Raw genomic sequence first — 26,232 nt, forward strand, 5'->3', positions numbered from 1 at the left:
CAACTGATCGACTTCATACCATGAAAACTTCTGGTATCTGATGGTTGCCATGGTTACCAGAGGAGGACAGCGCTTGCTTGGAGCCAAGTCTCAGCTACCATCCAGAAGGGCAAACAGAATTCTGGTGGGACCCTGAGGCAGTGAAATCACTGCCACGCCAATGATAGACACAAGCCAATATCGCTCACCAGATCAGGGCCAAAATGACCCCCCACTTCAGCTTCCATGTCAAGAGGGGTTTAAAAATCCCTTGCGCGTCTATTGGCTCTTCCTTTTCCCCTGCTTTACACTCTTTCTGCTACACAGGGAAGGGAAGCCCATGACCAAAGTTTCCTGGAACAAAGGCCATCTAAATTCTTTTCTATATGCAGCTGATGTGTTCTTCCCTAGTGGTCGGCGAATCTAACCGTATCATACGGATAAATCCTCAAACACAGGAGTTGGCATTTTGGCACAGTCGGCTAAGTAAGCTGTCACCATCTCAACATAGTGCTTGGTTCAAGTCCCACCAGCTCTGCTTCTGACTCAGCTCCCTGTGAATGCAACCAGGAAGGCAGTGGTGGTTGGTCCAAGCACTTGTGTCTGCCACCCACGTGGGAAACCAGGCTGGAGGGTCAGGCTTCTAGCTCCAGCCTGGATCAGCCTTCGCCACTGCAGTTATCCGGGGGTGGGGGGAGGGTGAATCAGCAGATGGGAGAGCTTTCTTTCACCCTTTCAAATTAATATGTAACTTACAAGATTTATTCGGAAGGCAGAGCTTAAGAAAGACCTTCCATCTACTCAAGCAAATCAGACAGGAAGCTTCCAGGGAAAGGGGCAAAGGTAGAGCGGGCGCTGCTGAGGGGAATATTGGTACACTGTTTAATTTAGGAGCGAGGGCAATGCTGTGGAATTAACCTGTTGAATAACGTGAAACAAACACCCTACTTAATTGTTTTCAAATGGTAGATACACCATAGGTAAATATTGTCTCTAAACAATGATCAAAAAAAAAAAACATTCTCCATAGTTCAGGAAAAACAATACAGTACATTAAATCTAAAGAAAATGGAAGAAAAAAATCCAAGTCATTAAAAAAATTAGTAAAACAAAACAAAAAAAAAAGGAAGCAACTTGCCAAAATCGGAAACACCTAACTTTAAAACATCAGAAAAGGCTATTACACGTAAATGTATGCTAGCATGTCTGAAAAGCTAAATAAGGCAACTCCCTGAAAAGCACAACTTTCCAAACTCCAAGAAACACAAAGTATTTGAAGAAGTAGGTGTATTATAACTTTTAAAAAATCTCTTCTTCAGGCCAAAAACTAACCCTAGGGTCATATAATATTAGGAACAAATTAACCGAAGTTTACAGCAGAACACCGTACTTTTAATAAGGTTTTCCAAACAAACAAGAACTTCCCCCATCTGTTTCAAGAAACTAACACGACTCTAACACCAAGGATCCTTTCAGAACAGCCTGCTCATCTCTCAGATCGCTAGGACCCTAAAGGCAACATTTGGCAGCCAAATCCAGCAACACCATACTACTTAAGACACTGAACAGGGGCACTGGGCCTAGCAAATGAGATGCTGTTTAGGGTGCCTGGACACTGCACTGCAGGGCCTGGCTCCCGACTCCAGATTCCAGCCACTGCCCACACTGCGAGGTACTGCCATGCACTCGGCTGGCACTCAGCTCCCAAGCTGGCCACGGCAGGCAGGATTGTGGGTATTGAACCAGTAGATGGGCCTGCTCATTCCGTCCCCAACAAAAACAACAAGCCATTTGGATTTATTCCAGAAATGCAATGTTCGTTTTATTTTGGGATTCTATCCTGAATGTCATTAAAAAAAAATTTTTTTTTGCAAAAAATAAAACCCATCTAATGCTGAAAGATTTTTTTATTTTCTCAGTGAATTCTGAAATAAATTTACATAATCAAATAAAGGTTATCCATAAAATTTGAAGTTTCCTCTGATGTGAAGTTCCACTTGTATAACTTCTCTAAGGCAAAAAGCACACCCAGATGGTGATCTCTTAACTCCTTGTAAAGAGTTACAAGTGTTAGGTGTGGGAAAAGGCAAACCAGAAGGACTGAAAGGGATCTTTTCCCAACAACGTGATCCTAAAGGTTAAAGAAGAAAGCAGTTTTAAGTAAGCTATTATCATTTACATGGAAACTTAGCAAGGTCACTGCACAGATGCATGGTCAACACTCGAAGTTTTTATTTTTAATTATGAACAAACAATTAGGAAACATCTTAAAAATTTTTATTATTTTTATTTGGAAGGCACATTTTTTCCCCTTAAAACAGAGAAAGGAGAAGTAGAGAGAAATCTTCCATCCACTAGTTCATTTCTCAAATGCCTGAATGGCTGGACCAGGGCCAGACTGAAGCCAGGAGTTAGGAGCTTCCTCTGGGTCTCCCACGTGCATGGCAGCAGCCCAAAGACTTTGCCCATCCTCCACTGCCCTCCCAGGTCATTAGCATGGAACTGGACGGAAAGCTGAGAACCTGGCTTCTTCCAGGTCTCCCATGTGGGTGCAGGGGCCCAAAACCTTGGACCATCCTCCACTGCTTTTCCAGGCCAGAAACAGAGAGCTGGATGGGAATTGGAGCATCCAGAACATGAACTGGTGCCCATATGGGACATTGGTGCTAACAGTAGAGGATTAGCTTACTACGCCACAGTGCCGGCAACAGGAAACCATCTTAAAATACTGTTCACAACATTATCAAAACAAATTGGGTCAGCCATATGATGTGACGCAATGGGCTAAGTCACAGCCTGTGACATAGCATTCCAAGTGTGAGCTGGTTCAAGTCTTGGTTGTTCCACTTCCAATCCAGGTCACTGATGTTGCACCTGGGAAAGCAGCACAGGAAGGCTCACATACTTGGGCCCTTGTCACCCATATGTAGGAGACCTAGATAGATCTCTAGGCTTCTGGGTCAACCTGGCTCAGCCCTGGCTGTTTCAGCCATTTGGGAAGTGAATCTGTGGGTGGAAGATCTGTCTCCCCACCTAGCTTTTTTTGAAGATTTGAAGATTGTACCTATCAAATCTTTTTTAAGATTTATTTATTTTGGGCCCGGTGGCGTGGCCTAGTGGCTAAAGTCCTCACTTTGAACGCCCCGGGATCCCATATGGGCGCCGGTTCTAATCCCGGCAGCTCCACTTCCCATCCAGCTCCCTGCTTGTGGCCTGGGAAAGCAGTCGAGGACGGCCCAATGCATTGGGACCCTGCTCCCGCGTGGGAGACCCGGAAGAGGTTCCTGGTTCCCGGCATCGGATCGGCGCGCACCGGCCCGTTGCGGCTCACTTGGGGAGTGAAACATCGGACGGAAGATCTTCCTCTCTGTCTCTCCTCCTCTCTGTATTTTTATTACAAAGTCAGATATACAGAGAGGAGGAGAGAGAGGGGAAGATCTTCTGTCCGATGATTCACTCCCCAAGTGAGCCGCAACGGGCCGATGCTGTGCCGATCCGATGCCGGGAACCAGGAACCTCTTCCGGGTCTCCCACGCGGGAGCAGGGTCCCAATGCATTGGGCCGTCCTCGACTGCTTTCCCAGGCCACAAGCAGGCAGCTGGATGGAAGTGGAGCTGCTGGGACCAGAACCGGTGCCCATATGGGATCCTGGGGCGTTCGAGGCGAGGACTTTAACCACTAGGCCACACCGCCCGGCCCTCAAGTAAAATAAATTTTAAAAATATTAAAGTTTCTCAGAAGAATTAGCCTATTTTCTTGAAAAAGAAAAAAGATGTTAACTCTGCCATGGAAATATTAACTGTAAGGATCAATAAACTGGAGGTATCTTTACATGAACAATCAAAAAGAGAGTATTAGAAGACTACACAGGCAAGCTCCCAAATGGGCCATGTTCGCAACACACATTTGGTGAATCACGTGGGGCCAGCATCTGATACGGACTGAGACGTCACTGGGGCCAGTACTGTGGGCTTCAGCAGGTGAAGGCACCTGCGACACCTGCATCCCATAAGCGCTGATTTGAGCATTAGCTGCTCCACTTCCGATTCACTTTCCTCCTGAAAATGCTGGGAGAGCAGTGCAAGATGACCCAAGGGTGGCTGCTGCCACCCACATGGGAGACCTAGATGAAAATCCTGGCTCCTCGCTATGACCTGGTCCAGTCCCAGTGGCCACTTAAGGAGTGAACCCTCTGGATGGAAGGCCTCCTTCAAGTCTTTTTTTTTTTTTTAATTTATTGTATTTCTCCTCCAAGTCTTTCAAAAATAAATCTTAAAGCAAGCAAATAAAAAACCTGATTTGAGGGCTGGGATCATGATATAGCGGGCTAAGCTGCTGCCTTCATACCATGTAAGGACTGGTTCAGGCCAGTTCAGCACAACCCCCCACTCCCATGTTTTTTATTTTTGTTTAAGATTTTTCAAATGAAAGAGAAAAAAAAAATCTTCCCTTTGTTGAGTCACTCCCCAAATGGCTGCAACAACCACAGCTGAGCTTCTTCTAGGTCTCCCAAGTGGGTGCAGGGGTCCAAGACCTTTGGTCATCCTTCACTACCTTCTCAGGCCATTAGCAGGAAGCTGGATCAGAAGTGGAGCTGCTGGGACCCGAACCAGGGCCCATATAGAATGCTGGTGCTATAGGCAGAGGCTTAGCTAACTGTGCTACAGGCCCAACTTCTCTGTTAATGATCAGCAAAAGAAAATTCTCTCTCAAATAAAGATGAAAATAAGAATTGAGAGTTATCAGGCAAAGAATGCAAAGACTCTGGACAAGCATACTACATAGCAGCAATCAAAATGGCCAATAAACGCCAGTTCTAATCCCAGCAGCTCTGCTTCCCATCGAGCTCCCTGCTTGTGGCCTGGAAAAGCATTCGAAGACAGCCCAAAGCCTTGCAACCCTGCACCCGTGTGGGAGACACAGAAGAGGCACCTGGATCCTGGCTTCGGATCAGCGCAGTTCTGATCATTGTAGTTGCCTTGGGAGTGAATCATCGGACAGAAGATCTTCCTCTCTGTATATCTGACTTTCCAATAAAAGTAAATCCTTAAAAAAAAAAAAAGGCCAATAAAGACCTGAAAGTGCTGCCAGAAAACAGGAAAACACAAGGTTAAACCCACTAAGAGGTCTCAACATACAAGAACAGGACTCAAAAAGGACTGAAACAGCAGTAATCGGGAAAGCTGTGAAGCAGCTGGCACGCCCTGTGGGTAGGACTGTAAACTGGCCCAACTTCTCTGGAGAGTTTGGTGTTACCTACAAAACCTGAATACCCAGTCTACTCCAGGATCCACTTCCAAAACCGTGTGTGTGCCAGGATGCATAGACAAGAATGTTCACAGCTCCACTGCATAAGAATCAAAAGTCCTAGAAACCACCCAAAGGCCAACTACTGCAACTGAGAAACCACGCACTGTACATACAGTTTGGGATTTTAACACGGTAACACAGCTGACTTCCACAAACTAGCTGGCTGTGAGAGAAGACATATGGTATTGAAGACCAGAGTCTAAACAGAGACCACTACAGAAAGATGAAGCCTGTGCTGAGGGCAGGGAGATGAACATGTTCGCCAGAGAACCTCTGAGGGCCTGCTCATCTGTTTCTTACCTGGGTCTTCAGTAGGTGACATTAAAATAGATAATTGTTAGACAGTTTCCTGTTTAATAATTTCAAGAAGCCAAGCCAATTAGTGTAAGAATGAAACAGAAGCAACGAAAGTCTAAGAACCTAGTAAAAATTACTCAACCATCAGACTCCCTGCCAGCAGCTTTAGCTACCTGCATTACTGTAAGTCCCAGTTTGACAATTCTCCTGTAATTGGGTGCTAACGTCAACCAAGAAACACACTTGGAATTGGCCAAGGTCAGAGCCAGTGCAGAACCCAGGACTGTTCCAAGCTCATTGCATCCAATTCTCCTACTTTATTTTGTATAGATTCAGTCTGACAAGTCAAGGGATTCCAGGGCCCCCCCAATCCCCCCTACCCTCTAGTTCACATTTGTAAAGTATACACATTTACAACATAATATAGCAGGTCATCAACAAAGGAGAGGGATTGAGAAGGATCCTGCCCCATTCCACAGAGCTAAGGCTACACGATATGGGAGGAGGAAGAAGTAAAAAGGGTCTTGAAGTCGACAGTCTAGCTGCCCTTGAAAAGATCAGGGCCTCCTTTGGCAGATGACAATAAAGTCCTGGGCACGTTCCCTGTGTGACTTGATCTAAACCACTGACCATAATGGGCAATATACATGGGATCTAAAGAGACAGCCTGGGGCAGCAAGATTCCTGAACCAATGCCAGATCATACGTACCACATGTTTTTAACTTTGGAACAAAGCTCGGAAGTATGACCAGAGAAATGGAGAAAACATGACGAAATACTGGCAGAATTTGTAAACTGCTGCACGCTTTTCAAAGCCATTTCAGGCCAGGCCTTTGGTGGGGTTCTCACACCACCTGGGATGTCTGCCTGAGTCCTGGCTCCGTCCCTGAATTCAGCTTCCTGCTAATTTTCACCCAAGGCAGCAGGTCATGGCTCATGCATATGGGTTACTGCCACTCAAGCTAGAGACCCAGATGGAGGACACGGCTCCCAGTCCAGCCCTGGCTGCTGCAAGCACTTGGGAAATCGTTCAACAGATGAAAGGTAGAGAAAGATCTTGCAAGTAATTACAAAATTGCCTTTTTTTTTTTTTTAAAGTGAGGCTGGTGCTGCTGAAACGCAACAGGTCAAGCTGTGGCCTGTGACCCTGGTATCCCAAGAAGTGCTTGTTGGGGTGCCAGCGGCTCCTCTTCCAATCCACCTCCTCGCTAACAGTTCAAAAGGCTGCAGAGGATCGCCCAAGTGCATGGGCTCCTGCAGCCCACAGGGGAGGTCTTGGATGGAACTGCAGGTTCTTGGCTTTGGCTTGGTCCAACTCAAGCCACTGTGGCAATACTGGGAGTAAACTAGTGGGCAGAAGATCTGTCTCTTCCTCTCTTCCTCTACCTTTCAACTGAATATTTAAAGAGGGAAGAGGGCTGGAGGTCACTGTAGTGCAATCTGTTAAGCTGTCATCAGCAACACCAGCATCCCACATGAAATCCAGTTCAAGTCCCGGCTGCTCTACTTCTGATCCAGCCCTCTGCTAATGCACCTGGGAAAGCAGTGAAGTTGGTCCAAGTGCTTGGCCCCTGCCTTCCACTGAGAACGCTGGATGATGTTCTCGGCTCCTGGCTTGGGCTGGCTAGACTTGACTGTCATGGACATGTGGGAAGTGAACCAGAGGATGGAAGATATCTCCATCCCTTTCAAACAGTAAAATAAATAAGTCTTTAAAATGAAAGTAAGCAAGTTAAAATTTGAAGACAATATGAGATGCCTTCAACAAACTTACAGAAAATACCTATTACATAAAACTATGGATTTCAAATTTTCTTTACATCAAAATACTTTTAATGCTGCTTCCCCTTTGAGCTTTTTGAAATATACAGGGAAACTTACATCTACATACATATGCCAAAATAACTCGTTAGCTATACACAAGGAGACATAGACAAGGAAAAATCATACAAATACTGTATATAAAATAACAAAATATTCTAATAGATCTGAACTCTCCCCAGTAAAGGGAAAGATACCACATTTATTACCCTTAAATTACTACCATAGAGCACTTAAAACGTACTGATTTGTCTTGGAAATACCAACATGAACACACTGTAAACATGGTATCACGGAAAAATGCAGTGCCATCAAGACATGCATGTCATGCAATCTGTGTGGTGCTTTACACCCCTACCACCCGGCAGGAGGCAGCAGGGCTTTGCTCAGGTGCTGGCAACATTCTGTTTCTGGATGTGAGCTTGGAGAGATATGCTTTGAGAAAACTTACTCAGCTTCATACTTCAATTGTTCACTTTCCTAGAAATCGGTTTCATTTACCTAGGACTACAAAGGCTCAAAACAATGTTTATGAACATAATACACAAAGTATAAAAACACGTAAGGGAAGACACAAATTTTGGGGGAGTGAGAGTAGACACAGGTATCAAATTTTTCTTTGATATTGATATTCCCTAAACAAAGGTCTGCAATGAGTGTGTCAAAACACGCAATTTGTTAAAAATTTATGACTAAGTACACAGGTCTAATTTAATGCTCTACTTTGAGAGCTTGTTTGGAGGATCTAGCAGGGGAACACAGCTACACGCATACCCTTGACGAAAGCCCGGTTCTCCTCTAGCGGGGATGGTCGTTCTCTCGGTCTGAGCGCAGCTTCGGGAGGGACGCACATGGAGTGGTGAGTGAGGGAGGAAGGGGACACCCACCTTAGCCAGCCAAATCAGCCAAATCAACCCTGGCAATCAATGAGGTGACAGATGTCGCAGCCAAATCGCCCTCACATCCAATGCTCTACTGTGAAACACAGTGAACAGCCCTAACAAAGTGTACTCAGGAGATGACACAGTTGACACAACAGGTCAAGCTGCCACTTGCAGCCCCACAGGGGAAACCCCATCCTTGTGCATGAGCTCAGGTCCTAGCTGCTCTGCTTCCAGTCCAGCTTCCTGTAACATGCCTGCAACATAGAGGAAGGTTGTTCAAGTGCCGGGGGCCCTGCGGCCCATGTAGGCGATGTGGGTGGAGTGCCTGCCTTTGGTCAGGCCCAGATTTAGCAGTTGTAGTTATCTGGGGAAGAGAACCCACAGATGGAAGATCTCTCTATTCCCCACTCTTCAATGAAAGTATGCATGCAAATCCTACCATTCAGAGATAACTACTGTTTAAGAATTATTAACAGCTTTAATGGCAAAACCTGCAATCAACAGTACATACTGTAATTTGCTATGTTTCTACCTACACACACCCCCTCTCCCATGAAACAGTTTCATCAGGGGAACACAGGCATCCACAGCTCCAGCGCGCCCCTGCACGCCCCTCCCCACTCCACCCCTGTTCCTGGGCCACGCTCCCCTGGCAGACACTGATTTACTCTGCTGCTATAGGTTGGCATTTCCTAGAACTACATGAAAACAGAATCACACAGTGTATCTCTCTCCTGCCTGGATTCTTTCACTGAGCTGCTACCCTGAGATTTACCCACACACCAAACATCAACAGTTAATTCCCCTTCACCACCAAGTTGGGTTCCTTTACATAGGAATACTGCAATTAAAAAAAAAGGAAACAGCAATTTGTGTGCCAATTCACCTGTTGGTGGACATGCAGCCTGTTCCCAGTTGGGGCTGTCATAAAGACACTATGGGGCCCGGCATGGTAGCCTAGCTAAAGTTCTTGCCTTGAATGCTTCAGGATCCCATACAGGCACCAGTTCTAATCCCAGTGGCCCCATTTCCCATCCAGCTCCCTGCTTGTGGTCTGGGGAAGCAGTTGAGGATGGCCCAAACCCTTGGAACCCGCATGGGAGACTTGAAAGAGACTCTAGGCTCCCAGTTTTGGATTGGAGCAGCTCCGGCCATTACTGACACTCGGTGAGTGATTCAGCGACGGAGGAACTTCTTGTCTCTCCTCCTTTCTCTATTCATCTGACTTTACAATAAAAATCTCTTAGAAGACATTATGAACACCTGTGTACATGTCTGTACATAGCCCTGTGACTTCTCAAGTGTGACCAGGACTATAACTTTCATGACGATCAGAAACAAGCAAAAGTCTGAGAACTGACATGTTTTACAGAACCTAAGGAGGCATGATGACACAAGGTACTGTGATATCCTGGATGGGATCCAGATACAGAGAAGATACTGTGTAGAAATTAGGAAATCAAAATAAAGTTTGGACTGCCAGCACTGACATGAATTCATTAGGCATGACAAATGTACTGCACTACATAAGATGCTAGCAAGAGCGGAAATGGGTGCAGCATGTACAGAATTCCATCTTTACCCCTTTTCCAAAAGATAAGAACTATTGCTAAAATTTTCAAATATTACCAAACAGGGGCTCAGCATGGTAGCTTAGCAGCTAAACTCCTCGCCTTGCAAGCACTGGGATCCCATATGGGCACCAGTTCTAATCCCAGCAGCCCTGCTTCCCATCCTGCTCCCTGCTTGTGGCCTGGGATAGCAGTTGAGGACGGCCCAAAGCCTTGGGACCATGTGCCTGTGTGGGAGACCTGGAGGAAGTTCCTGGCTTCGCACTGGCGCAGCTCTAGCCATTATGGCCACTTGAGGAGTCAATCAGTGGAAGGAAGTTCTTTCTCTCCGTCTCTCCTCCTCTCCGTATGTTTGCCTTTCCCGAGAGCTCCTCTCTCATTGGGCCATGGGTCCTCTCACCTGGATGGTGCAATGACCTAGCATTCGCCAAAAAGCATTTTCCAATGATATCAAAGCCAGTGCTGAGTGCCACTCTCATTGGAATATAATTCATGCATTTTCTCAAAGGAAAACACACACACACACACACACACACACACACACAAAACCAAACAAACAAACAAACCAAACCAACACTTACTAGGACCAAGAACTCTCCCCTGAGTTTTTAACTTGGCATAAGCTCCTGGAGCAGGGTACTGGCTCATGATCTGAGGAGACGGGTGCTCCCCACTGTGAGCCTTCCTGAAAACTCCATAGATGCCCCAAATCAGTCCCTGTGTCAAGGAGTCTCTCCTATGAATGTCTGGCTACCAGATACTCACATATTCCTGCATCTTTGTGGGAATTCTTTATATTCCTGCATCTTTGTGGGAATTCTTCCCAAGGCCAAGTTTAAAAAAAAAAACACATCAACCTAAGAATTTATAATTTAAAAACAGCAATTATCAGTCCCAGTTCTGAGAATGCTTGTTATTGCCCAACTCTTTCAAGGTCCATCTAAAAATGTTTAAAAAATATTCTTTCATCTAAAATAACAGACAAAAACCATTCCCTCAACAGTCTTGTTATGCAATGCAAAACCCACAGAAGATTAAGAGAACTCTCAGGACACCCTTACCTCCTTCCAGACACCTGGGCCCCCCCTTTAACACTCAGCGGGGCATCCGACAACCCGAGACCTTAATGCTGCTTCATCTGAACTCATGCTTACAAATTATTAAAACATCCAGGAGCTGCACTGTCCAATATGGTAGCTGTAAGTCATACGTGGCTACTGAGAATATGCAACAGACCTAGTTCACATTGTGACATCTTCTAAGTATAACACACACCCGGGATTTTCAGGCTTAAGTATGAACAAAAGACAGTATCTCATTAATACATTTTTCTATTGGCCAAAGGCTGGCACAGTATTTCTGTTCACGAGGTGACATAAAATGATTTCATGTTTCCTTCTAATTTTTTAACGTGGCTACCAGAAAAGCCTATAATATGTAAGTCTCAAGAAACTTTACATAAATACTCTGGTTAATTCTGGCCTGTTTTTCACCCAGTCTTTCTGCAACTCACATAACAGATTCCTATATTCTAAACAAAGATGGCCTTTATTCACAGAAGACTCAATGCACACAGGAAACCAGAGGGACAGGTGTCAGACTCGGTGCCACTCTGCACACAATTCCCAGGGCAGTACTCCTACCAGCACTACCTGTACACAAACCCAGGGCCTCCGTGTTCCACTCTGAATCACCTGGCAAATGATCATGAACCCTCCTGTTTACGGGTGTGGTGCAGACTCTGCTCAAATCCAGAGAGTTGTCCAATATGGCATTGATCCTTCGAAAGATACTGGCATTGCTACAGGTGGAGAGTGCAGGCGCTTCTTGGTTGTCCCAGCAATCTTGTCTCCTTCCCACGTCTTCTTCCTAGAGACAGAGAACACACTGAGCTCTTCACACTGGGACCCAGCTGCTCTCTCCCTTTGTCCCAGTGCCACAGCTGACAAAGTTAACTTGAACTTGATAAAAAAACAAAGTCCATGTTACTTTATTTATACCTCAAATATTGACTATCAACAAGGTACTCAGAGACTCTAAGAAGGAAAAACACCAAAACAGAAAGGCTACTTCCTCCATCACCATCATTTAGTAGGGCACGTGGCAGCAGGTGGATCAGGTTCATATCTGACTCTGCAACGTAAAGGAACGCAGTACTGACTCATGCTACAACAGACAAACCTCAAAACACATCAGGTGAAAGAAGCCAGTCACAGAGGACATCATCATCTGGACCTATTTATATGACATACCCAGAATGAACAAACCCGAAAATCAGCCGTACTGGGAAGGGAATGGGAGAGACCAGAGGGGCAGTTAATCCGTACAATAAGGTCACTCCTGAGATAATAGATTCTAAAATTAATGTGGTGGCTGTATAACTGAAGATGTTAAAATACTTATGATATGTAAGTTATACTTTCACAATGCAGTTTTGAAAATTTGGGTTCTTAGGCCCGGCACGGTAGCCTAGCAGCTAAAGTCCTTGCCTTGCAAGCACCGGGATCCCATATGGGTAACCGTTTGTGTCCTGGTGGCAGCGCTTCCCATCCAGCTCTCTGCTTATGGTCTGAGAAAGCAGTTGAGGACGGCGCAAAGCCTTGGGACCCTGCACCCACATGGGAGACCCAGAAGAGGCTCCTGGCTCTGGTTCAGTGCAGTTCCAGCCGTTGCGGCCACTTAGGGAATGAATCATTGGACAGAAGATCTTCCTCTGTTTTTCCTCCTCTCTGTATATTTGACTTTTTAAAGATTTATTATTTTTACTAAAATTTTTTTTTTTTGGTTTTTGGCTGGCATGCTGGCTCGACTAACCCTCTGCATGCAGTACCAGCATCCCATATGGGTACCAGTTCAAGTCCTGGCTGCTCTACTTCTAATCCAGCTCCGTGCTTAAGATCTGGAAAGGGAGCGGAGCATGGCTCAAGTCCTTGGGACCCCATGCCACCCATGTGGCAGACCTATAAGAAGCTCCTGGCTTCAGATTGGCTCCACTCCAACTATTGCAGCCATCTGAGGAATAAAATAGTAGATAAAGATTTCAGTCTCTCCATCTCTCTGGAAATCTGCCTTTTCAATTAAAAACTTTAAAAAAAGAGGGGGCGGGTTCTGAGTCCAGTGTTGTGGCACAGCAGGTCAGCAGGCTGAGCCACCACTGTCCGTATCAGTGGCATCCCACGTGGTGTGCCAGTTGATGACCCAGCTGCTCCACTTTAGTCTTAGCTCCCTGAGAATGAGCCTGATAAAGCAACACAAAAGGCCCAAGTGCTTGGGTCCCTGCCATCGATGTGTGAAACCCATATGGAGTTCCAAGCTTCTGGTTTTGTACTGGCCATTACAGCCATATGGGAGTTAACCAGCAGATGAAGATCTGTTATTCTACCTTTCAAATAGACAAATGTTTACCCCTGCCAAAAAAAAAAAAAAAAAAAAAAAAGGATTCTCAGGGCAACGTTGCGGGTTAAGACTACTCCATGAACACCAGTTTTAGAGTCCTAGTCAAGCCACATGGAATATAGCTCCCTGTTAATGTGCCTGAGAAAGCAGAAGATGGCCCAAGTACTGGAACCCCTGCTGCCCATTTGGAGACCATGGACGTCTGACCCATTTCCAGTGAAATTAATCACTTGTGGGTGAACCAGTGGATGTAAAAAAAACTCTTCATTTCTAACTCTGCCTTTCAAACACATTTTTTAAAAGTCAAGCTTTGAGCTCGGCATAGTACCCTAGCTAAAGCCCTCACCTTGTATGCACCAGGATCCCATATGGGCTCCAGCTGGTATCCCAGCTGCTCCACTTCCCATCCAGCTCCCTGCTTGTGGCCTGGGAAAGCAGTCAAGGATGGCCCAAAGCCTTGGGACCCTGCACCCATGTGGGAGACCCAGAGGAAGCTCCTGGCTCCAGATCAGCTCAGCTGCTGTGGCCACTTGGGGAATGAACCCGCAGATGGAAGATCTTTGTCTCTCCTCCTCTCTGTAAATCTGACTTTCCAATAAAAAGAAATAAATCTTTTTTTTTTTTTTTTTTTTTTTTTAAGTCAGGCCTTGCATGGAAGCCTAGTGGCTAAAGTTCTCACCTTGAACATGCCAGTATCCCATATGGTGCCAGTTCGTGTCCCGGCAGCCCCGCTTCCCATCCAGCTCCCTGCTTGTGGCCTGGGAAGGCAGTGGAGGACGGCCCAAAGCCTTGGGATCCTGCACCCAGAAGCTCCCGACTCCCAGCTTTAGATTGGCACAGCTTTGGACATTAAGGGTGTGAACCAGCAAATGGAGGATCTCTTTCTAGTAAAATCCATATTTTAAAAAAAAAAAGACCTCTTTAAAAACAAGTGTTCTGCTTAATCATAATGGAGGAATCAGAACATTAACCAAGAAAAGACGGACGATGGAATAGATCGGTCAACCACCTCAGTTATGTGTTGGCAACGAAAAACTGGACAAGGGGAGACGCTATGATGGTCTATGTCAGTCAGTGGACTCTGCACCAGCCTCATCATACCTGGATTGTTGCTGATGATATGTTGGAGCTTCTAGTTGATCAGGATGACACTCTGCTGGCTCTGCCTTCAGACCTGAGAGGGCCTCCCTAAGAGGTCGTTGAATTTGGTCAATGGGATGCTGGACTCTATGTATGGTATATGCTTGCAATGAGGGAATCGCAGCGGAACTTGAGCTGTGGCTATGCATCAGGATGGAGGAATCCACGGGGGGGAAGGGTTTGGGGTGAGGGGGGGAGAATCCCAGTACCTATGAAATCGTGTTGCGTAATACATTGTAATTAATGGGAAAAAATAAAATTAAAAAAAAAAAAAACAAGTGTTCTATCATTTACTGACTGTAAGGTCAGAATTTTTAAAAAGCAATGCTTCATTTCCCCCATACATGAAATGGGTATAGGGTGCAGACCCAATTTTGGCAATGTTTGTGGAACACTTAGTCTGCTAGAAGCTACTTCAGCGGCTGCAACTTTTCACATCTGAAGATGTAATCACAAGAAAAGGTGTGATAAGCATCAAGAATGGCACAGACACCACCAGGAGACAAATGGTCATTAATACGGTTTGGGCTTTTTTGGTTTTGAAAGGCAGAGACTGAGAGAGTGACCCTATCCATCCACAGGCTCCCTCCTCACACGCCCACAAGGACCAGGCCACTGCAGGAAGCCAAGGAAGTGACTCCTGCTTCTTCCCAGCTTGTGCACAGCAGTTAGCCGGGGTGCGGAGCCAGAGCCCAGCACTGGCAATGCCGTTGTTAGAGTACAGCCAAATCTACTGACATGGGAAAACTCGCAGGGCATTACTGAATGTGTTTGTGCAGTGTTCGTTCAGCAACCGCCACTACTCTCAACCATCAGCAGGCAGAAACCTGCCACTCCACACCTCCTCTTCCTCACTCTCCACACCCTTCGCCCCACACAGCAAGCCAGGAAACACTGGTGGATGACCAAGTCTTTTAAGGAGTCTGACTCACCTGTTTCCATCATTCCCAGTCATCTTAGGAAAGCCAACCAACCACCCAACCACAAACGGGCACCAATTTAACCAGGACACATCAAAAACAAAGCTTAGCGTTGTGCCTGGTTTAAGCTACTAAAATCAAGGTAAGCATGAGAATGGCCAGAAGTGATCAATTCTGTAAGATGACCGCACAGGGAGTAAACAAGGCTCAACCACAACCTTGAGCTCCTGATTAGACCAGCAGCCTCTGAGAGCAGTGATGACAACCAGAATGCCTGAAAGCTCATTTCCCCAAGCCCTCCGGAGGAACCATCAACGACAATTAAACCCAGAGACTCCAGGCCCTTCCCACAGCTGTGGATTTCCACCTTTCCAACTGCACAGTTTCACAAAGGCTAATAAGACGGCAAGAATGAACAGCCCGCAGATCTTAGGAGTGTGCACCTGTTTATGATAATAAACGTATCCGTTCCCTGAATGCCTGGGTCTGATTCCTGCTGTCGGGCTCCAAGTTTTAGCCTGGGCCAGTCCTGGCTGTTGCAGGCATGTGGGGGAGTGAACGGCTGGATAGACGACTTTTGTGTCTTTCAATTTTCTTTTTAAAGAAAAACTCTGAAGTCTGGAAAGGGAGCCCTAGCATGGCCAGGTAAACCCACACAATGTGCTCTAAGCACACACAGATCTCCAAGCCCGGGTGGCCTGGCAGACATGTCTCCAGGGCAATGGTAAAGGCAGCGGCTGGAAGGACACAGGGCAGGGAGGCACAGGAACCACAGGCTGGAGGGGGTGGGAGACGGGGAAGGGCAGCTCAGCCGGTCGGCCACAGCAGCAGCCTGTATCCCAGCTGCTCTCTGCTTCAGATCAGACTTAGTGCTAGTGAGGCTGAGAAAGCAGCAATGATGCGGGAGGTCAGGACAGAGTTCCTGGTTCCTGGTTTTGCATGGCCCAGATCTGGCTGTTGTGGCCATTTGGTGAACAAACCAACAGATGAAAAAACTTAATCGTTCCAATCTCTCCTTCTCCACTGTCTTGTCTTTCAAACCAATTAAAACAAACAAAAACACTAGTCCTGTATGACTCAGAGAAGGAAGCACACTGAGAAGACAGCCTCCCATGCCAGGCTAAGGAGTTAGCATTCTCTGAGGTTGGCAGTTACCTTACTGCTTTTTATTGAATGTGGCCTCTGGTCACCCTGCCCTGCTAGAACTTAGGCTACGAAGCATAAACTCCAAGCAACTGGTACCTGACACACCTCTCACCCCTTCTCATGCAACACCAAATCACAGCTCTCACTTATGACCCTCCCTATGTTAATTAAAAATAAAAGTGAGGTGTTCAATTTGTGCTCCATACTGCTTGACCTTATTAGTATGTACCAACACATACCTTGAACCACCAATTTGCAAGGGGGAGAAAAAAATCTCAGGCCCATGTCAGCTGAGGAGCACGTCTACCACTTTTCCTACACTGCATCGTAAGAGATAAAATCCCCAACACTGGGGCAGACATTTGGACCAGTGCTTAACACACTGTAAGATTCTTATATCGGGATTGGCGTTGTGGCATAGTACGGTGGGCTGCTGCTGCCTGCAGTGTTGGCATCCCACATCAGCACCGGTTCAAATCCCGGCTGCTCCACTTCTGATACAACTCCTTGCTAGGACGCATGGGAAGGCAGAAGATAGCCCATGTCCTTGGGCCTCTGCATTCACATCGAAGAGAGGACTTAGGCCTGGTTCAGTCCTGGCTGTTGAGGCCATTTAGAAAGTGAAACAGCAGATGCAAGTTTATCTCTATCCCCACTCTGTAACTCTGCCTTTCAGATGGAACAAAATATCAGAGAGAGACTGAGATTCCTACGTCCCACAACCCAGTGTTTGGATTTGGTAACCAGCTTCAGCTTCCTGCTGCTGTACACCCTGGAAGGCAGGGGTGAGCACACAAGGAACTGAGTTCCTGCCTTCCACCCAGGGAGCAGATCTGGACTGAGCTCCTGGCTGCTTCTCAGCACAACACAGTCACTGTGCACATCTGGGATCATCAACAGTGGACAAAGTGTATGTTCTCTCAAAGAATCCTATCTCACAGAGCTTCTGAATTAACAGACATACACAACTTAGGACACACCCGTACATTGGATAAACAGATGGCATCTACCAGCACCACCGTCATTACATCACAGGGTCAGAAGCCACTGCAAGGAGCAGAGACCTACCTGCTGTCGGAGGAGATAAGTGAACTAAAGTAGGACAACTGCTTCTTTGAAGATCCCAGGTCTTTCTGTACTAGGAATCCCAGAACTCTTCACCCTAATTATTTAAAAGACTAAAAATATTTCACTACAGGAACCAAAATGTGTCATACTGTGGAATTGCCTAAAACCTGAATCTACTATGAAATACACTAATACCCTTTAAATTCTCTGGGGAGATACATTCCTAGTTTCTCATCTTCAAAAGGCTGCTGCTACCCACTCCTGCACTCATTACCTACACATGGTCTACATCTCAACCTCGGCGAACGGCAGGTCCGACCTCGGACCAGAGTTCTGCCACTATGAAGAGTGTCTCCTGGCTGCTCTGCTACTGACACTCATGAAGTGAGCGAGCTCACAGCCTTTTTCTTTTTGACCTTCTGTTAGTCTGAACAGGAGGCAGGCTTCAATAGACTCAGAGTATGCACTTTAGTACTAGTGAAAGCTGGGAGACAACAGGTAATCCGATAAAACAAGGCAACACCTTGCAGGATTAATGCTGGGGCCCAGTGAGATAGCTCAACTGGCAAATCCTCCACCTTGCAGTGATGGCATCCCATAGGGATGCCCAGTTCACGTCCCGGCCGCTCTATTTTCCATCCAACTCCCTGCTTATGGCCTGGGACAGCAGCAGAGGACAGCCTAAAGCCTTGGGCTCCTGATCACCTCAGCTCTGGCTATTGCAGCCGTTTGGGGAGTCAACAAGCAAATGGAAGATCTCTTTCTCTCATTTTCTCTAAATCTTCATTGGAAAGATTTAAAAACAACTTAAAAATAGATTGATACTGATGGTACAGTGAAAAAACAGCCTCCAGACAAACTAGTCTTACCTCCATACCTACTGTTAAAATGAACGACTAAGATGTGTTCTGTTACATCAGGCCTCAGCCTTCTCTTCAACAGACAAGAATTACCACTGCCATCATGGGATACAAAAACGTGGGCAGGGAGCCGTATGAAAAAGACACTCTCCTTTTCCCTCCCTCCACCTGTGACCACCATTTCCAGCAACAGCAGCACTTAAGTTTCCATCACAGAGGTATCCGTGAGCTCTGATGATCCCAAACGCTGAATGTGTGCCCATCACAGGTTAGACACATGTCAGATGCAGGCACAGACTCAACAGCCAACCTGCCAGGGGTAGGTGTCCCGTTCCACATGGGTGACTAAACTGGGGTGGCTCTGAGACACTCTGTTTACTCATCCTTGCTGGGTTCAAAAGGAAGCCAAATTGTTTCAGCCACAGAAATGGGTTTCTCTTTGCATCTGTAAAGTATCTTTCATAATTCTTTTTTTTTAAAGATCTATATTTTTTAATTGAAAAGTCATATATTCAGAGAGGAGGAGAGAGAGAAGATCTTCTGTCTGTTGATTCACTCCCCAAGCAGTCGCAACGGCCGGTCAGCGCTGTGCTCAATCTGAAGCCAGGAGTCTCAAGCCTCTTTTGGGTCACCCACATGGGTGCAGGGGCACAAGGCTTTGGGCTGTCCTCCACTGCTTTCCCAGGCCACAAGCAGTGAGCTGGGTGGGAAGTGGGGTTGGCAGGACACGAACCAGCTCCCATATGGGATCCTGGTGCTTACAAGGCAAGGACTTTAGCCACTAGAATACTGTGCTGGCTATTGTGCTACTAATTTCTTTAAGATTTATTTTTTATTGGAAAGTCAGATTTACAAAGGAGATACAGAAAGATCTTTCACAGCTGGTTCACTCCAAGTAGTCACAATGGCCAGTACTGTGCCGATCTGAAGCCAGGAGCCAGGAGCTTCTTCGAGTTCCTTCCACACGTGTGAGGGGTCTAACACTTTGGGCTGTGCTTCACTGCTTTCCCAATCTTCCTTTAAAAATTGAACTTCTTGGGCCCAGTGCGATAGCGTAGCACCTGAAGTCCTCACCTTGAACACAACAGGATTCCATATGGACGCCAGTTCTAATCCCGGCAGCCCTGTTTCCCATCCAGCTCCCTGCTTGTGGCCTGGGAAAGCAGTCGCGGATGGCCCAAAGTCCTGGCATCCTGCACCCATCTGGAAGACCCAGAAGAAGCTCCTGGCTCCGGAATGGCTCAGCTCCAGCTGTTGCGGTCACTTGGGGAGTGAATCATCTGACGGTAGATCTTGCTCTGTTCTCTCCTTCTCTCCGTATATATGACTTTCCAATAAAAATAAATCTTTTTAAAAATTGAAATTCTTTAAATTTCTTTAAGAGAACTATAATTCTTCAAAATTTTAAAATCTGGGCCCGGCAGCGTGGCCTAGCGGCTAGGGTCCTCGCCTTGAACGCCCCGGGATCCCATATGGCCGCCGGTTCTAGTCCCGGCAGCTCCACTTCCCACCCGGCTCCCTGCTTGTGGCCTGGGAAAGCAGTCGAGGATGGCCCAAGGCTTTGGGACCCTGCACCCGCGTGGGAGACCTGGAGGAGGTTCTAGGTTCCCGGCTTTGGATCGGCATGTACCAGCCCGTTGCGGCTCACTTGGGGAGTGAATCATCGGATAGAAGATCTTCCTCTCTGTATATCCGGCTTTCCAATAATAATAAAATCTTTTTTAAAAAAATTTTAAATCTAGATTCTTTAAAAATTTTAATTATTTAAAATTAAAACTTTAAACGAATCGGAATTCTGTAAAAATTTTAATTATTTAAAATTAAAACTTTAAAAGAATCAGAATTCTGTAAAAATTTGAATCCACACCAGATATATGTTGCTAGCTGAAGAGGAAGATCTCAAAATACTGCACTTCTCAGGTGGAGGAATTCTGCAAGTGTCTCATCTGCAAACCCCAACTTGGCCTTCAGCACTCATACTGCCTAGGCACAACCAGTGAAGGCCAGCCATTCAGGTCAACCCCCTGACCTGCAGATCTTCAGTGGTCAGAAGCCAGTGCTGGTTCTGCTGCATCTGGGTTAAATCTACCCAGTGTGCCTTCAGTCCACAATCTGAGACCTACACCACTGATTCCTCAGTCTCTTTACTGCCTGCGGTCATCATCTACACTAGACTCAGCGCTCTGCCGACTCAGGAAGGCTGGTCTGCCTGACAGCACACTCTAGTTTGGCCATAGAGGCTTTTAAATGTATTTTGATTTTATTTGAGAGAGACAAAGGGATGGGGAGGAGCCTTTGAGGGAGGGGGAGAGTGAGCAAGCGCAAGCTTAGCCCTCCAAGTGCTTGCAACGGGAGCCTGGAACCCCATCCAAGACTCTACTCTCTGCTATAGCATTCTGCGCTTTCTTAGCTCTCTACTCACCTCAATGAATTTGTCCCTCTGTCCCACTTATTAATGTCCGGCAGCAAAGTTTCTTTGACCTGTCTCTGTAATCTCAGTATCTAACAGAGCTTCAGTATATGTGACATACTGACTTGAACTGTGTTGAGATTATCACGCTGTCATTTCAAAAGGGTACACTTTGGGTAGCTGCATATGGACCCACGTACTTTTCACATCTTAGATTTTTGCATGGCCAGCTCAAGGTGGAAAACCAAGAGAAGCATTTCCTAACAGCCATTAAAATCAAGTCAAGAGAATTGGCTTTTGAGTGGCTTCATGACCAAAACATGGTGATCTGGCTAGATGATTTGCATTTTTTCTCAAGGAAAGTTTGTCACTTCCTCATGAGGAGCTGTACCATTTCCTGTTCTGTGGTTCATGAAAGGGCTGTTTAAGATCCAGCAGAGCATTCCATAATCTGTACACCTATAGGGGTTCTGCTCTTCATTATCAGTATAGAACTAACAGCAAATTGCCAGAGCACATGTCCTTAGCACCAGCTCTTTGGGGGCATCTAACCGTTTCTGCTGCTTCTGTGTGGGTGGTTCTGCAGCACTAGCTCCAGTCCGGAAAGGCAGACACTGGACACAGATGCCAAGCTGCTATCTGCTACATCTGAGTCCGCTTTCAGTGTGCCTGGGTTGAGCCCCAGCTACTCTGCTGCCTTTCTACATTCCTTCTTATGTACATGCTGGAAAGCAGACCCTGAAACCGCATGGGAGAACGGGAGAGGCTCCTGGCTTCAGACCAGCTCAGCTCCAGCCGTTGTGGCCATGTGGGGAGTGAACCAGCTGATGGAATATTTGTCTCTGCTTATCTCTGTAGCACGGTCTTTCAAGTAAAATTAAAAAAAAGGGGGGTGGGGGAGTGAGTTTAAGTAACTGAGTTGAGGCTGTAGAGGTCCTTGCCTCCTTCCCCTCTCAGCAGTACCACCACCATTAGACCCAGGGTTCTTCCTCTTCCCTCAGCACCCAAGTCTGCCCTCTACCGACTCCTCTCCTTCCAGCTTCAGGCATGCTCTGGGCTCTCTCATATCTTTCTTGCCTTAATGTATCCCAAGTCACTATCTTTTCTTCTGCTCTGTACCAAACTCCTAGAAAAATCATGTGCTTCCTTCACTTAGCTCCGTTTTCCCGCTCCACCTGCAGTATTCTGCCAGCACAGCCCCTGGAGAATATCCGACATCACACGCCTGCCCCTCGGTGACCACTTTAAGGATGAACCTGGTAATGCTTCAAGGTCTCTTACAGAGTCCCCAGCTGCTGTCCACACTACTCAGGAGCCACTTACCCCTGACTGCCCCTGGACATCTCTGGTCACACTCCAGATTCTACAGGGACAATTTCACCCACTGTCCATCATTATCAACTTGGTCTGGAAATAGGAAATACTTACTAAGATTTACAGGACAGGTTTCTGAGCACGTTCAGGTAATATTTAATACCAAGAATACTCAAGAGTTTCATGAGCTCACAGTTGCTGTCACTGTAGCTCATGTCACACTTACCCAGCAAACTGTCAGCCCACTGATTTGTTAAACTCTAAGGTCTTTCATAGCTTGTCTCTTAACAGTACCTGGCAGCACCAACACAGACTACCATCAGACAGACCCATACAGCCCGCATCACAAGTGTTCTTACAGTAGCAACACAAACTCCAAACATGGCTTTGACTTCCTTCTTAAGCTTTGAGACTCATGGGGCCAATTTTAGTCCCGGCTGTTCCACTTCCCATTCCAGCTCCCTTACCGTGGCCTGGAACAGCAGTGGAGGATGGCTCAAGGCCTTGGGTCCCTGTACCCACGTGGGAGACAGAGAAGAAGCTCCAGGCTTCAGCTCAGCTCAGCTTCAGCTGCTGCAACCACTCAGGGACTGAAGCAGCAGATAGAAGATCTTCCTCTCTGTCTTTCCTTCTCTCTGGAAACCTGCCTTTCCTATTTAAAACATGTAAATTAATCTTTTTTAAAAAGAAAAAATCATTTCAGAACCTGAGGTTTTCCTTCTGGACCAGAGACCAGCCACAAAAAGAGCTGCTCCCCGGGCTGGTCTCCTATGCTCTCCCCTCCAGACAGCTGCTTCCCAAACTGTCCGAATTCATAAGAAAGAGCTCTGCAGACCGGGGTCCTGACTGGAGCCCTAGCACACCACAAACTGAGTGATGACCCAGATTGTCAACTCCTCTAGGCAAGTCCTTTCCTCTGTGAGAATGGCACACCCTCACATTCTGGTGAGGACTTGTCCGGCCCTGCCCACTCTGACAAGGCTTCTACTGCCTTCCTTTATCCCCAGTCCAACCGGCTGGCCTAACCACTGAGTCCACTTCTTTTCACCCTCGGCACCTCCTGGTCACATGGCCAGCTCTCGCGCACATTTAGACCCTCTCTCAGGCAGCCAGCCCATCACCCCTGAACCACCCCCTCAAGCTTCTGCAGAGAGCGACCATCCCCACCCTCATCTCCACCACCTCACCTGTTCTAAGAAAATATAACATTTACAAAGATAGGGATATATTGAGAGAGAGAATATCTTCCATCTTCCATGATTCTTGCCCCCATAATGGTTGCAATAGCTAGGGCTGGGCCAGCCCAAAGACTATTGATGAGTCTGGAATTCATCCAGGTCTCCCACTGTGTGACAGGGGCCCAAGGACTTGAGCCATCCTGCACTGTTTTCTCAGGCACATCAGCAGAGAGCTGCATGTGAAGTGGAGCAGCTGAGACTCAAACCAGTGTTCATAGGAGACACTCGCATTACAGACAGCAACTTATATCCTGCAGTGCCACAACATCCACTCAGCCCTTACTCATTTTTTAAATCAGACATCAGATGGTTCTCTCCCCTCTGAAGTCTTTTTTTTTTTTTTTTACGAAGTTCACTGTGTTTTATCAGATCTGACGGACATTTTTTCAAGAGTTCACAATGTTTTCACTCCTTCTTGGTGTTACTGAAGATGTATGAGAAGTATAACTCATCAGTCGTTCCAATGGACACTGGTTCTCAGTAACTCTGGCCTTAGGACTCCACTGTACTCTGGTAAAAATTACCAACACTGTGTGTTGGTGCCAGCGGACTCTAGCTGTCAATGCTTATTCATAAGAAATTACAACTGAAAGAAGTAGCCACTTTTGAAACCCACCAGGTATGAGCACAGATACAAAATTGGTAAAAACAGTGGCATTCATTGATATTCTTGCATACCTTTTTACTACCTGGTTTAGTGGAAGTGAGCTGGATTTTCCTTTGTGTTTCTATAATCTGTTTTTATGTTTCATTGTTATTGTTAGGAAGATACTTGTCACAGATTAGTTGGAAAGAGGAATTTAAGATTTGAAACACAGAGGGCCGGTGTGGTAATCTAGTACCAAGGTCCTCGCCTTGCACATGCTGGGATCCCGTATGGGCACTGGTTCTAATCCCAGCAGCCCTGTTTTCCATTCAGCTCCCTGCTTGTGGCCTGGGAAAGCAGTCGAGGACAGCCCAAAGCCTTGGGACCATGCGCCTGTGTGGGAGACCCAGAAGAAGCTCCTGGATTCAGATTTCAGATCCTGGTTTCAGATCAGCGCAGCTTCAGCTGTTGTGACCGCCTGGGATGTGAGTCACTGGACGGAAAGTCTTGCTCTCTGTCTCTCCTCTTCTCTGTGTATCTGACTTTCCAGTAAAAATGAATAAATCTTAAAAAAAAAAAAAGATGTGAAACACAGAATTACACAGAGAGGGGGAGACAGAGATCTTTTGCCTGTTTGTTCACTCCTCAAATGGCATCCAGGTTTCCCACAGGTGCTGCAGGAGCCCAAGTACGTGGTCACCTGCTGCTTTCCCAGGTGCGTCAGCAGCGAGCTGGATTGTAAGTGGAGCAGTTGGGACTTGAACCAGTGCTCACATGGGATGCCAGCCACAGCATAACACTCAACCCCCAAAGAAATGTTCTAACAGCTTTTTCAGAGAAGTGTGGCTCTGCCGCTTTGATATTACACAAGAACTCTCAAGAAGTGTTAGCTTAATTGCACCATGGAATCTGCAGCTCAACAGACTCGTTTTTCACATGCTGCAGCAGTTGGGGTAGCAGCTTACAGACACTTCTCGGTAGCCCACGTCCTGTATGGGCGAGTGCCAGGGTTCACGTCTGGCTTGGCTTTTGAGTCCCACTTCCTGCTAATGAATACCTGGGTAGGAAGCAGGTGCTGCCTGCGCAGTATGTGGGTCTCTGTGGTCTCACGTACTGCAGGCAGGTGGGAGAGTGAGCCACATAAAAAACTGAAACGCACTGGTCTATCTTGCATTTTGGATGAATCTGATGTCATATTAGTAACGTGTCACAGACACTAGTTTATGAGATTATGCAGACTCTGCAAACTGACACATCAGTGAACAGCACCACCTCTCGGGGGAGTCTTCCCCAAGCACTGGGGAAGGCATCAAGCTCATTCGGTGGCAGACAAAGGTTTTCACAAATTCTGATTTTTTTTCTTCAAAGCTCAAATTTTGCCAATGGCAATATTCTGATTTTTTTGTGAAGTAACCGACTTACTTTTTTCATGTTCAAGAAAATGTCTGGCAAATACCCAGTTAAATAACTGTAGCCTTTCTCTCAAGTTAAATTAAAAAAAAAAAAAAAAAAGCCTCAGGCCCAGCAGCGTGGCCTAGAGGCTAAAGTCCTCGCCTTGAACGCCCTGGGATCCCATATGGGTGCCGGTTCTAATCCCGGCAGCTCCACTTCCCATCCAGCTCCCTGCTTGTGGCCTGGGAAAGTAGTTGAGGACAGCCCAAAGCCTTGGGGACCCTGCACCTGCATGGGAGACCTGGAAGAAGTTCCTGGCTCCTGGCTTTGGATTAGCACAACACCAGCCATTGCGCTCACTTGGGGAGTGAATCATCGGATGGAAGATCTTCCTCTATCTCTCCTCCTCTCTGTACATCTGCCTTTCCAATAAAAATAAATTTTTTTTAAAAAGTCTCAAAAAATAAAGTCTGTGCTTCTTAAAGCCCAATCACTTGAATACTTTTCCTTGGCACAATCGCTACACTTGAATAGGAATCCAGGGTGCTCTGCACACAACACTGGAAGCAACACTCAATATTGAGATGCAGTGAGATTAACTTGCACTGCTTCATCATGGACATGCAGGCATTCGGAGAGCTGAAACTCCAGTTTAGACATCTCAGGTCAGTACTGGATATCAAGTCTTGCCTCCAGTTCCCCACTCCAGTTTCCTGCTACTAGGTGTCCTGGGAAGCCGTGGATGATGGCTCCAATAGCTGAGTCCCCACCACCTACATAGGCAATCTCAAAGTGGAGTTCCCAGCTCCTGGCTTCAAAATGATCCAGCCCCAAAAGCCATCTGAAGATGGTAGAACAGGATGGAAGATCTCTTTCCCTGCCTCTAAAAACGGCATTCA

General features: G+C 46.6%; 1 protein-coding gene across 4 annotated transcripts in view; it reads right to left on the reverse strand.

Moving 5' to 3' along the window:
- The window catches only part of CPEB1 (cytoplasmic polyadenylation element binding protein 1), an 88,495-nt gene that overhangs the window by 52,561 nt on the left and 9,702 nt on the right, over positions 1-26,232 (reverse strand). For all 4 annotated transcript variants that reach the window (XM_004594597.2, XM_004594595.2, XM_058665520.1 and 1 more), the window contains exon 2: positions 11,558-11,732. Coding sequence is in view for 2 of the 4 variants with exons in the window: in XM_004594595.2 (XP_004594652.1) it covers positions 11,558-11,732 (175 nt within the window). In the remaining 2 variants the exon portion in view is untranslated. The remainder of the gene's footprint in view (positions 1-11,557; positions 11,733-26,232) is intronic.

The sequence above is a fragment of the Ochotona princeps genome, chromosome 6 (assembly GCF_030435755.1).
Source record: "Ochotona princeps isolate mOchPri1 chromosome 6, mOchPri1.hap1, whole genome shotgun sequence".
Classification (NCBI taxonomy): Eukaryota; Metazoa; Chordata; class Mammalia; order Lagomorpha; family Ochotonidae; genus Ochotona; species Ochotona princeps.